At 47.0% G+C, this 12,211-nt stretch overlaps 1 protein-coding gene across 4 annotated transcripts in view; it reads left to right on the forward strand.

Annotated features, from left to right (window-relative positions):
- Positions 1-12,211, forward strand: part of CDC27 (cell division cycle 27) — an 84,989-nt gene that overhangs the window by 17,067 nt on the left and 55,711 nt on the right. For all 4 annotated transcript variants that reach the window (XM_073582372.1, XM_073582373.1, XM_073582374.1 and 1 more), the window contains exons 3-6: positions 869-1,016; positions 2,439-2,564; positions 4,272-4,369; positions 4,604-4,761. In XM_073582372.1, coding sequence (XP_073438473.1) covers positions 869-1,016; positions 2,439-2,564; positions 4,272-4,369; positions 4,604-4,761 — 530 coding nt within the window. The remainder of the gene's footprint in view (positions 1-868; positions 1,017-2,438; positions 2,565-4,271; positions 4,370-4,603; positions 4,762-12,211) is intronic.

Consider the following 12,211-nt stretch of genomic DNA (forward strand, 5'->3'; position numbering starts at 1 on the left):
TGAAAGATGCCTACAAGCAAAAAAAAAATAAACTGCCCCATAGACTATAAAGAATATGAAGAATTCTTCAAAATCAATCTTAGTCATGCTGGTTTTGATGAGGAGACGTGCTGGAGTTCAACGCTTCTCCATGAATCTGGAGCGTCTGACGAGTCATCAATTAGACGGTTTGGGATGTCCCGCACCCAGCTCCACCTATTTTGACAGAGCTGAGAGAAACTGGCGTAAAGATGCCAAAATTGCAAACTTTAGGTGCAACTCGGAGTTACGTCTAAATTTTTGGACTTCAACACTTTTCTTCCAGCATTCTGGTGTGAAAGCTGTGTTGAATCAGGCCCTAAATGTTCTATCCGTGTAAAAACGCAGATCACATGTGTGAATAATGGACATCTGAATGAGACCCTCTTAACCCCCTTTAAGTTGACGACACATGTCCTAAACTTCGCCCACAGCCATGCCCAATTGCGCCATGATTGTGTTACTTTCATTGGCCAACCACAGTGGGTGGAAATTCAGCCTCGCAGTCATTTACAACGTGTGGTCTCGCCCTTAAAGGTTTTAGTCATTTTGGACAAACCATTTCCACCTGCAGTTTCACAAAATTATGATTTACTTGGACCAAAAGGCATCAGTTGTTATCTGAGGTTGCATGCAACAGATGGATCTGCCAGCCCACTCCCTTCACCAGTCTGTACTCGTATCTGCAAATATACGCTAGCAATGTTTAGGGGGGAGGTAAATCCAAAACCAAGGGTAAAAAAAGAGAAGTGAGCTAGTTAAATAAATATTGTATGTTGTCCTCTTTGGCTGAGATGTTTGTGTACAGATGTGGATACAGTTTCTGACTTGAGCTTTGCATTTCTTGCAGTGCATTCAGAAGAGGCACTATTTCTCCTAGCCACGTGTTATTACCGCTCAGGAAAAGCGTATAAGGCTTACCGGCTCCTGAAAACCCACAGCTGTGCCACCCCACAATGTAAATACCTTCTCGCAAAATGCTGCGTGGACCTTAGCAAGTGAGTGCTAATCTATGTTTCTTCTCGCATCCATCCAGGGACCTTATTTTACAATAGAGATCTGATCCAGTATATTGAAGGGATCCTGAATAGAGTTGAGCGAATGTCTTCACGCCGGCTGAACAGCTGATTGCTGCATGTGTCACGGTTGTGTCACAGCACATGCGTGGAGATCCTTTGTGTTGGGCTCTCCATGCATGTGCTGCGACACATGCATATGCGGCTGAGATCCAGGAAGTCGGATTCCCGCTGTAGCTTATTCAGCAAGCGCTATAGCTTGCCGAATAAGCGGGGAACTGAAGATATTCTCTCAACTCTAATCCTGAACTCTAGCAATAGAGGCAAAGTGTTAATAAGTAAATTAATTAAAATAATGGAAGAAATAAATCTAAATACCTTATAGCTAACAATATTCACTAAATAAATTGAGGCTGAATTTTCTCACATGATCACCACAGAAACTATGATCTGGGCTTTTGGCAGCCACAAAGGATCTGATGATGCATGGCCTCTGTTGTGAAGCTATTATGTGGAGTTTATATTCTTTGTCCAAGTGGGTGTTATCAGATAGTTTTCATTGGCTGCATGTACATGTGAACCAATCATTAGCAGGCATTAACACTCAGAGGGAAGACTATGCCCCCATTGTAGCTTAGATGATCTCCTTGTCTAGCCTGCACGAGTCAGTACAGGGGGGAGGGTGTTAGGGACAGCACAGCAGAGGTGACCGTGAAAGGAGGAGAGCTGGTGGAAGGATTTGTAATGTGGCACAGCTAAACTCGGCTGCAAAGCCCCTTCCTCCTCACTGACTCATGCAGAAGGTTAGACTAGGAGATCAGATCTGTATCATTACATTTCACACACTGAGAAACCTGCTCTAAAGTGTGGTGGGGCGGGTTCTTCTTTCCTTTGCGTGCTGCCGCCTGCTTATAATTGGTCAGCATCATACATGAAATGCACACCCCCAGTGATATCTGATAACACTCTCTTGGACTTAACAAAATAACTCATTCGGATCCAAATACTTTGACTATAAGTATCTCTCCAATGGACAGGCAAAATTTAAAAAAATTATTCACAATTCATATTGTGTTAAGCCCTTTTCAAAGCCCCCTCAAGACATGCACTTTTCTCAGCCATGTCAACCTTTCCAGTAGCGTTCCTTTTGAGGTCCGGATGTTATGTAAAGGTTGACAAAAAAAAACTCTGTCCTGAAGGTGGCCATACACTTTACATAGTTTTACCCAAACAGTCATTCAACTGACAGCTATTTTTCCAAACCCCCTCTTACACATGCACACTTGCGCATACATGTTCTCAATAGTGAGGGCGCAGTAAGTTGCTGTCAGACACCTTTTTAAAATCCGACTTTCTCTGTATTCCATTTTTAAAGGTCTGGTGTAATTTTTTCTTCCCTTGTAGACTGGCTGAGGGGGAGCAGATCCTGTCTGGTGGAGTTCTGAATAAGCAAAAGAGCCAGGAGGAGATAGTTACAGAGTTTGGAGACGCTGCCTGCTTTACACTGTCGCTGCTCGGCCATGTATATTGGTAAGATAGTTCCACCTGTCACGGCTCTAAATTGTATTGCAGCAAAAAATATCTAGGTTGTATGCAGAAACTAAGGGTGTGTGCCACGTTGCTGATTCTGCTGCGGATTTTTCCGCTTGAATTTGGCTAAATCCGCAGGTCAAATGACCTGAGTTTAACCTGCGGATTTCCCCTGCGTTTTGACACCTGCAGATTTTTATAATGTAGCAGGTGTCAAACCGCTGTGGATTCTGCACAAAGAATTGACATGCTACGGATTTAAATCCACAGCTAATCCACGTGGAAAAATCCGTAGCATGTGCACTGCGTTTTTCGTTTTCCATTGACTTTAAAGGTACTGTACAATGCAGCAGAATCTGCGGATCTGCAGCAGAATTCGCAACGTGTGCACACACCCTTAGAGTTTAAGTAGTCAGAGTGGGGTACACCCCTCTAGCCCCAATGTGTGTCACTTTTGGGGACCCATTTATTTGCTCAGCACTACATTGTCTCCTTAAAGTCTGAATCTAAACAATGGACGCTGGTGACTTCATAATATATGCCATAAATGTACGACAGGTGTAAATCACAGCTACGGGATCCCTGTGTCTCTAGAATTGGGGTCCCCATCTGTCTCGACTAATGATGTGGGCACTGTTTCTATGCAGAAAAGGTGCTGCTAATCTTTCAGCCCTTTCTGTAAATGTCATAGCACAAAATAAAGAGGTACGCACCTCACTACTGATCAAAATGAGGTCAGGGGGATTAAGGCCACCCCCCCTCCTTCCTTTCCTCCCAATTGAGGTGGAACCCCACATCTACCAGACGTTTAACCCCTTACTGACATATGATGCGCAGGTATGTTATATGCCGGCTCCCTGACTTTGAGGGCTCGCATGCCAAGCCCGCATTTTTCCCTGCAGATGTTGGCTGACAGCCCCTTTTGAGTTGTGTTCACACGTAGAAAATTTGTTGCAGAAGTTTCAGCAAATGAAAATTGACTTAAATCCTCTAAAAAGGGGTAATGGCAACAAGCACATGGACTTCTGCCAGCATTGTGCTGCTTGTGAACTCACCCTTAGGCCGGGGTCCCACTTGCGAGTGCAATGCGAAAAGCTCGCATCAATACCCGGCGTTGCCGCTGGCACACTGGACCGGAGCCCTCAGCTGCATAGAAATACATGCAGCCGCACACTCCGGTCCCGAGTGCCGGGTATTGATGCAAGAGACTCGCGCTAGTTTCTTGCATTGCAGTTGCAAGTGTGACCCCGGCCTTAGAGACAGTTTTTGTAGATATTTGATGGAAGTCTCTGATTTTTTTGGTATCCAATTATGGATTGGTGCCATATGGACAACCAGTATGTACTAAGGCCAGGTTCACATTGCGTTAACACAGCCCCCAATATGCGTTATGCTATACCGCTAGCTCTGATGATTCAGCGCTAGTGGTGACGGAGCCTCAGATGCTGCAGCCCGCGTCCGAGGCTCCGTCACTGAATGACGGCACATCGCAAACGCGTGCCGCTTTACGGCATGCGTCACGATGCGCCACATAATGGGGATGAATGGCAGCGTTAATGGACTGCGTTATACCGCGGTGTAACGCAGTCCGTTAAACGGACTGCCATAACGCAGTGTGACCCCAGCCTAAGAAGCCAGATTTAGCATGTGTTTAGTTGAGGAGTACCTGTAGCATTTAATCGTATTGTGTCTCTGATCTCTTTACAGCAAAACTGATCGTTTGGCCAAAGGATCCGAATGTTACCAAAAGAGCCTTAGTCTAAATCCTTTCCTGTGGTCCCCTTTTGAAGCGTTATGTGAAATAGGTAGGCGTTGCTGAAGAGGTCTTCCCTCCTCGCCTGTGTCACAGTTCTAAATTGCTGCCTATTTTCTAGGTTGCTATGCCGAATGAGTATTTACAGGTGTTGTCAGTCTTGACAGCTTTTGCAGTTCTTATTATTGGCATCTCTAATTTTTCTGTTCATGGTCAGTCTTAGAGCATCCTTTTTTTTTTTGTTTTGTTTTGTTTTCCACCCCTATGTCTTTGATGTGTACTTTAGGTGAAAAGCCAGACCCTGAGCAGACCTTCAAACTGACCTCCCTCCAGAACTTTAGTAGCTGCCTGCCGAACACTTGCACATTAATGGTAAACAACCACAACATTATATCCCACAGGCAAGCGGACACAGTATTAATGGAGACGCCTCAAGACACTATAGTAAGTATTCATCCCAAAATATTAATCTAGTGCTATTTGCAGATGGAATAGATTTTGTTTTGTTGTTTAGGCAATCAAACTGTGTTTTTCAAACCGAAACTGCTTCTTCTTTTCCTGAAGCAGGTTTTTTTTTCTGAGTTTTTGTACAACCTTTGAGTGGACCGTGCCTAGTTAGGAGCAGGTTCCTTCAGGAGTGGCATGCAATTCACCCCCCACCCATCAGGAAGTTGTCAAAACCTGAAGTGGGGACGGGTGGGCAAACAAAAAAAAAAAAAAAATTTTCATAGGAAGACTGTTATTCTTGCCCGTCTTTATGAGGAGTTGCGCTGAAGTCAGGCGTACACCTCTTCATTAACCCGGAGTGTTGGACGAGGGGCATTCACCTCTATGTGCGCCTCAACACAAATCCTACTCCAGTTCCGACTGGAGTAAGATTTGTGGCATAGCATTACTCCACCACTCGTCACTAATTTTTGTAGTTTTTGAAAAGCTGCAGTTGCCAAACCCGTCCTCCCACCTGCTCCTCTCACTTTGTTGGCGCTGAGCGAAAAATTGCATGAGTGCACCCAAGAGTCACAAAATGCTAGCGCAGTCTCAGGTTGCGCCAACATTGTGGCTTTTAAAAGATTTTTGCACAAGAATACTATCATAAAAAGGTTTGATGAATGTGCACTGCATAATTTAGATGCTGATGCAGCCACAGACTTTTACCAGGTGAAACAGCTTCAGGAAAGCTGTGAGTTTTGGTTCTTGCTGTGGGGTTCCGCGATGGCATCTTTCACTCTGTGCTGTAACGTATAGAGCACAGGCGGATCCTAACGAAAGCCCCCCACAGATTGAGTATGTCACTTTGTTTATTGGTTTTCACATTGCTGTGCACTGTGTTTATTCATTGGGGCTCCTTTTTTTGCTTAGAATTTTCCTGAAAAAGGTGTTCTGTGTACATAATTTTATTTAAGCCAAGCCATTTTTGTGGCTTTTTATTATATTTTTTTTGCATTGGATCTGCTTAAAAAAAACATGTCTGCACATAGCATTAAAGGGCTAAATCTGTTAAAATTGCAAGTTGTATTGCTGCTTTAGTGTACTTCTGGAGACTGAAAACCAATTGGGAAATTAGTACAACTGTATCCAATCTAGGCAATCCTCAGTAATCTACTTTTAATACATTGTACATATTCGCAGGGCAGGAGAAAGCTTTATAATGTTGGGTAATCCCTGCATGTTTTGCGGCTGTCTGTCAGCCTCTAGAAATGCAGCCACAGGGATTCAAGCATATAATTTCAGCACTCCGAAAATACTCGATTAGGACACGAGCGTGCTCGGACAACACCTTACCCGACCACGATCACTCATAGAATCCAAAGAATGTTAGAGTTGGAAGGGACCTCAAAGGTCATCGAGTCCAACCCCCTGATCATTGCAGGATTCACTAAACCATCTTAGACAGATGTCTGTCCAGCCTCTGCCTGAAGACTTCCACTGACGGAGAACTCGCCACCTCTCGTGGCAACCTGTGCCACTCCTTGATCACCCTCCCTGTCAAAAAGTTTTTCCTAATATCTACTCTGTAACTTCTCCCTTTCATTTTTATTTCATTGCTCCTCACGTTTCCATGTGCAAATGAGGATAATGATGATCCCTCTACACTGTGACATCCCTTCAGATATTTATAGACCGCTATTAAGTCTCTTCTTGGCTTTCTTTTTGCAAGCTAAACATTCCCAGATCCTTTAACTGCTCCTCGTAGGATGAACTTTGCAGTCCGCTGACCATCTTTGTCTCTGAACTTGCTCCAGTTTTTCAGTGTATTTTTTAAAATGTGGTGCCCAGAACTGAACACAGTATTCCAGATGAGACCTGACCAAGGGTAGAGTGAAGGGGGATAATTACTTCATGTGATCTAGACTCTGTTTCTCTTAATAAATCCTAGAACTGTTTGCCTTTTTTTTTTTTTTTTTTTTTTTTTTTGCGCTGCTGCATCACACTGTTGACTCATATTCAGTCTGTGATCCATTAGTATACCCAAGTCTTTTTCACACTGCTGTTGCTTAGTTCTATTTTTCCTATTCTGTAGATATAATTTTCATTTTTCTTGCCCAGATGTAGAATTTTGCATTTATGTATGTTAAATACCATTCTGTTAGTCACTGCCGTTCAAGCTTCTCTAGATCCTTCAGAATCCTTTCTGTCTTCTCTAGTGTTAGCTATCCCTCCTAGCTTTGCAGTTTTGCATTGACTGCAAATTTGATTAGTTTACCTTCAGTTTCCTCATCTAGGTCTTTTATAAAAATGTTGAACAACGCTGGGGCCAGGACAGGGCCCTGTCTCGAATTAAAGGGAATCTGTTACCGGAAGTTGGCGGGCTATGTAAATGCCCTGTGTCCGGTCCGATGGACGGTATTTCTTCTTTCTTTCTTTTTTTTTTTTTTTTTCTCCTCCACCCCATCTGTGACCCCCGACCGCGATCTTTTCCAGAATTAGAGTTGTTATTCAGTCGCCATGACAGCACCACGAGAGAGGGGATCCGCCCTTCAGGGACAGGAAACCTACAGACATAAAAAGGGCGGCCCTCTCTCCCGCTTCAGTTGATTTCCTGTCCCTGACAGGGGATCCCTGCAGACATACCGTAAGCTGGCATGGAAGTCCCAGGCCTGGCGGCCGACTCAGGTATCGGGGGTCCCCTGCCTCGGCCTGACCAGGGCCATGGAAGCGCCGCACGGCAGGGGAACTGTCGGTGCAGGCGATGTAACTGTAGGTGGCCTCCAGGGGGAGCGTCCACTACAGGAGAGCCAGCGCCGGTACCGGGTGAGAGGCTGGCTCCCTCTTTCTGCTCAGCCGGGCCCGGGCGGGCGCTGTAATTCCTGCTCGGTGAAGCGCGGGCCTGGGTACGTCCGCGCCGTTGCCGTCGCCTACTTCCGCTTCAGGGGGCGGCCGAGGGCGTGCGGACGCGGCCTGGACGCGCTGGTCGCGCGCTACAGGCCGCGGCCCTGGCGTCACAGGTGCGCACCTCTGGGGGGTCGGGCGGCGGCGAGCACATGTACGGCGTCCTGGGGGCGTGCGCCGGCTGGGCAGGGGGGCGTCTCGCTGGGGGTGCGGTCGGGGAAGGGGATGCTGGGACGCAAAAAGAAAGATACTCGGTGCTGGTGGAAGGCACCTTCGAGCCCCAGAGGGGGCGGTGCCATGGCTATTTGAGGGCTTCGGTCATGGGGAGAGCTGCTTCTGTCCCTGTATCAGCCCATAATGGTGTCGCAGGAACAGCCAGAGCCTCTGGAGGAGACGCAGCCTCAGTCTTCAGAGAAACCGGAGCAGCATTCTAGCAGCAGCAGCAGCAGCCGTTCTGAGAAACAAAGGTCTACTCAGAAGGCGAGACCTGAGAAATCCACGAGCCGTAAGAGTTTGGCCGCTCCGATGGACCCCCCCCGCAGAACCCGGTACTGCGCTGTCGTAAGCCAGAGTAAGTGAGCCACGAGAAAGTACAGTGGGTGATGATCTGTTCCCCTTATGTTCCCTCTCTCCCATTCTGCCAGGGGAAAAAGTGTTCGGGGAAAAGCAAACACAGGGTGCCGAGTGCGGAATCCCCCTCCCGGACGGTCAGGGAAGAAAACTCTGTAGACCCTGTGTTAACCGCCTGGTCTCGGAAGAGACGGCTGACTTTTCCTCCAGTATAAGGGAGATAGGCAGGAAGTCAGGGGTTCAGTTAGATCCCTATCTCCGGCAAAATCTAGGGGAAGGTCCCCTAGATCACTGGTCCTAGTCTCCGACAGTGACTCACAGGAGCTAAGATCAGATTCACCATCATCATCTTCCTCGTCATCTGAAACCAGATCCGGACGTTCCTGTTTCCCACTGGAGCAGGTCAATCATCTGGTAAAAGCGGTAAATACTACATTGGGTATTGAGGTAACCCCAGCAGAGAAGTCAGTTCAGGACTCTGTTTCGGGGTTTGGACCGAAAAAATCGAAGGTCATTTCCTCTAATAGATAGTCAGTGCTCTTATCACAAGAGAATGGAAAAACCTGAGAGGAAGGGCTCCCTACCTCCGGCCTTTAAAAGAAGGTATCCATTCGAAGAGACAGATTCAGCATCATGGGACAAAGCCCCAAAACTGGACGCCGCTATAGCAAAGGCTTGCAAAAAGACTTCCCTTCCCTTTGAGGATCTGGGTAGCTTAAGGCTGTGTGCACACGCTGCGGATTTTGCTGCGATTCCGCAGCGGTTTTGGCCGCTGCGGACCCGCAGCAGTTTCTGCTGCGGTGTACAGTACCATGATTCCCTATGGGAATCAAAAACCGCAGTGCAGACGGTGCAGATTTTTCCGCGCGGATTATCTGCGGTTTTCAATCCGCAGAAAGAATTGACATGTCAATTCTTTCTGCGGATTCTCCTGCGGTTTGCCATCTCCTCCATTGAGGAGATGAAAAACCGCAGGGCAAAACCGCAGAGCAATCCGCAGGTAAATCCGCGCGGATGAATCCGCACCGTGTGCACACAGCCTTAAAGACCCCCTGGATAGGAAGGCGGACGCGTTCCTCAAGGGAACCTGGGAGACGTCAGCTGGAGCCCTTTGGCCAGCAATTGCGGCCACATGCACCGCCAGATCCTTAACGGTTTGGTTAGACCAGCTGGAAGAACAGATTAGGAATAAGGTCCCAAGACAAGACATTCTTTCCTCCCTCTCTACAGCTCAGGGAGCAGCGGCCTTCCTCTCTGATGCTTCGGCGGATTCTGTGAAATTAGCAGCCAGATCCGCGGCCCTCTCCAATACTGCCCACAGGGCCTTGGGGCTTAAGTGTTGGCCAGGTGATATGCAGGCCAGATCTAAATTATGTGGCATCCCGTGTGAAGGGATTTACTTGTTTGGCAATATAATAATAAATTTTATTTTTATAGCGCCGACATATTCCGCAGCACTTTACATTTCAGAGGGGATTTGTACAGACAATAGACATTACAGCATAACAATAATCACATACAGTAGATTATAGCAAATACCAAGAGGAGTGAGGGCCCTGCTCGCAAGCTTACAGTCTATGAGGAAAGAGGTAGACACGAAAGGTGGGTGGTAACAGTTGCCCTGATTGTATGGACCAGCCATAATGTTAGGTGTGTGACAGTACGGACACAGAGGGCTAATGGATGCATAAAGCATGTGGGAGAATGATGCGGGGAACCTGGTTATGGTAAGACTTTTGGCTCTGCCACACAGGGATAGATTAGGTTAATGTGTTGAGGCGATAGGCCAGTCTGAATAAATGCGTTTTCAGGACACGCTTAAAATTGTGGGGATTGGGGACTAATCGTATTGACCTGGGAAGTGCATTCCAAAGAATTGGCGCGGCACGTGTAAAGTCTTGGAGACGGGAGTGGGAGGTTCTGACTATTGAGGATGCTAACCTCAGGTCATCAGCAGAACGGAGGGCGCGGGTAGGGTGGTATACTGAAACAAGGGAGGAGATGTAGGGTGGTGCTGAGCCATGGAGGGCTTTGTGAGTGAGGGTAATAAGTTTATACTGAATTCTGGAGTGGATGGGTAGCCAGTGTAATGACTGGCACAAGGTAGAGGCATCGGTGTAACGATTGGTGAGGAATATGATCCTGGCTGCAGCATTCAAGACAGATTGGAGAGGGGAGAGTTTGGTAAGAGGGAGACCGATTAGAAGAGAGTTACAATAGTCGAGACGAGAATGAATAAGAGAAACAGTAAGAGTTTTTGCAGACTCAAAGGTAAGAAAAGGTCGAATTCTAGAAATGTTTTTGAGGTGCAGATGACAAGAGCGAGCCAGTGATCGAATGTGGGGGGCAAAGGAAAGCTTGGAATCAAGTATGACCCCAAGACAGCGGGCCTGTTGCTGGGGAGTAATAGTGGAACCACACACAGAAATGGCAATGTCGGGTATAGGTACATTAGTAGAGGGAGGAAACACCAGGAGTTCAGTCTTTGACAGGTTCAGTTTCAGATATAGTGAGGACATGATATTAGACACAGCGTTTAGACAATCGCCGGTGTTTTCTAGAAAGGCTGGCGTGATGTCAGGAGAAGAAGCGTATAATTGGGTGTCATCAGCATAGAGATGGTACTGGAAACCAAATCTACTGATTGTTTGACCAATAGGGGCAGTGTACAAGGAGAAGAGGAGGGGGCCTAGAACCGATCCTTGGGGGACCCCAACAGTAAGGGGAAGATGAGAGGAGGAGGAACCGGCAAAAGATACAGTAAAGGAGCGGTCGGAGAGATAGGAGGAGAACCAGGAGAGAACGGTATCCTTGAGGCCAATGGAGCGGAGCATAGTGAGGAGGAGCTGATGATCCACAGTGTCGAATGCTGCAGAGAGATCCAAGAGAATTAGCATGGAGTAGTGACCATTTGATTTAGCTGTTAGCAGATCATTAGAGACTTTAGTGAGGGCAGTTTCAGTGGAGTGTAAAGAGCGGAAACCGGATTGGAGAGGGTCGAGAAGAGTTTTCTGAGAGATAGCGGATAAGACGGGAGTGGACCAGGCGTTCCAGGAGTTTAGAGATGAAGGGAAGATTAGAGACAGGTCTATAGTTAGCGGCACAGTTTTGGTCGAGGGATGGTTTTTTAAGTAGTGGATGTATGATGGCATGCTTAAATGAGGAGGGAAAAATACCAGAAGAGAGAGAGAGAGGTTAAATATTTTAGTTAGGTGAGGGGTGACAGCAGGGGAAAGGGACTGGAGGAGCTGTGACGGAAATGGGTCACTGGTGCAAGTAGTTGGGCGAGAAGATGCAAGGAGCCTGCTTACTTCTTCTTCTGTGACTGGTTCAAAATCAGAGAGTGAGTTAGATGCAGTGGGGGAGGGAGGACAGTGCATGGTATGAGGTGATTGGGAGATAATTTCCTGTCGGATCTGGTCAATTTTTTCTTTGAAGTAATTGGCCAGATCGTCAGCTCGGAGCTCCGTGGTTGTGGCCTGTACTCTTGGATTGAGTAGAGAATGAAAAGTGTCAAAGAGACGTTTCGGGTTATTGGACAGTGAGGTGATGAGGGTGTTGAAATAGGTTTGTTTGGAGAGGTGAAGGGCAGTGTTGTATGTTCTAAGCATAAACTTAAAATGGATGAAATCTTCGGGTAGATTGGATTTTCTCCACAGACGTTCGGCGCACCTGGAGCACCGCTGCAGGAAACGTGTTTGCACCGTGTGCCAGGGTTGTCGCCGTCTGCGTTGTGGTGTTCTATTTATAGGGGGTGCAAATTCATCCAGGGCAGTTTGAAGTGTTTCATTGTAATGCTTCAATGCAGAATCAGGACATGAGAGGGAGGAGATAGGGGCCAATGAAGACTGCAAGTTCTGCATAAGTTTCTGGGTGTTAATGGCCTGTATGTTTCTATAAGTCTGGACAGTGGGGGTGACCTGAGCAGCCTGGCAGTTCTTGATAGAGAATGAAAGAAGATTGTGGTCAGAGAGCGGGAGAGGGGAGTTTGCAA

This window comes from Dendrobates tinctorius, unplaced genomic scaffold (genome assembly GCF_039654945.1).
Source record: "Dendrobates tinctorius isolate UK_male_01 unplaced genomic scaffold, ASM3965494v1 ptg000071l, whole genome shotgun sequence".
NCBI lineage: Eukaryota > Metazoa > Chordata > Amphibia > Anura > Dendrobatidae > Dendrobates > Dendrobates tinctorius.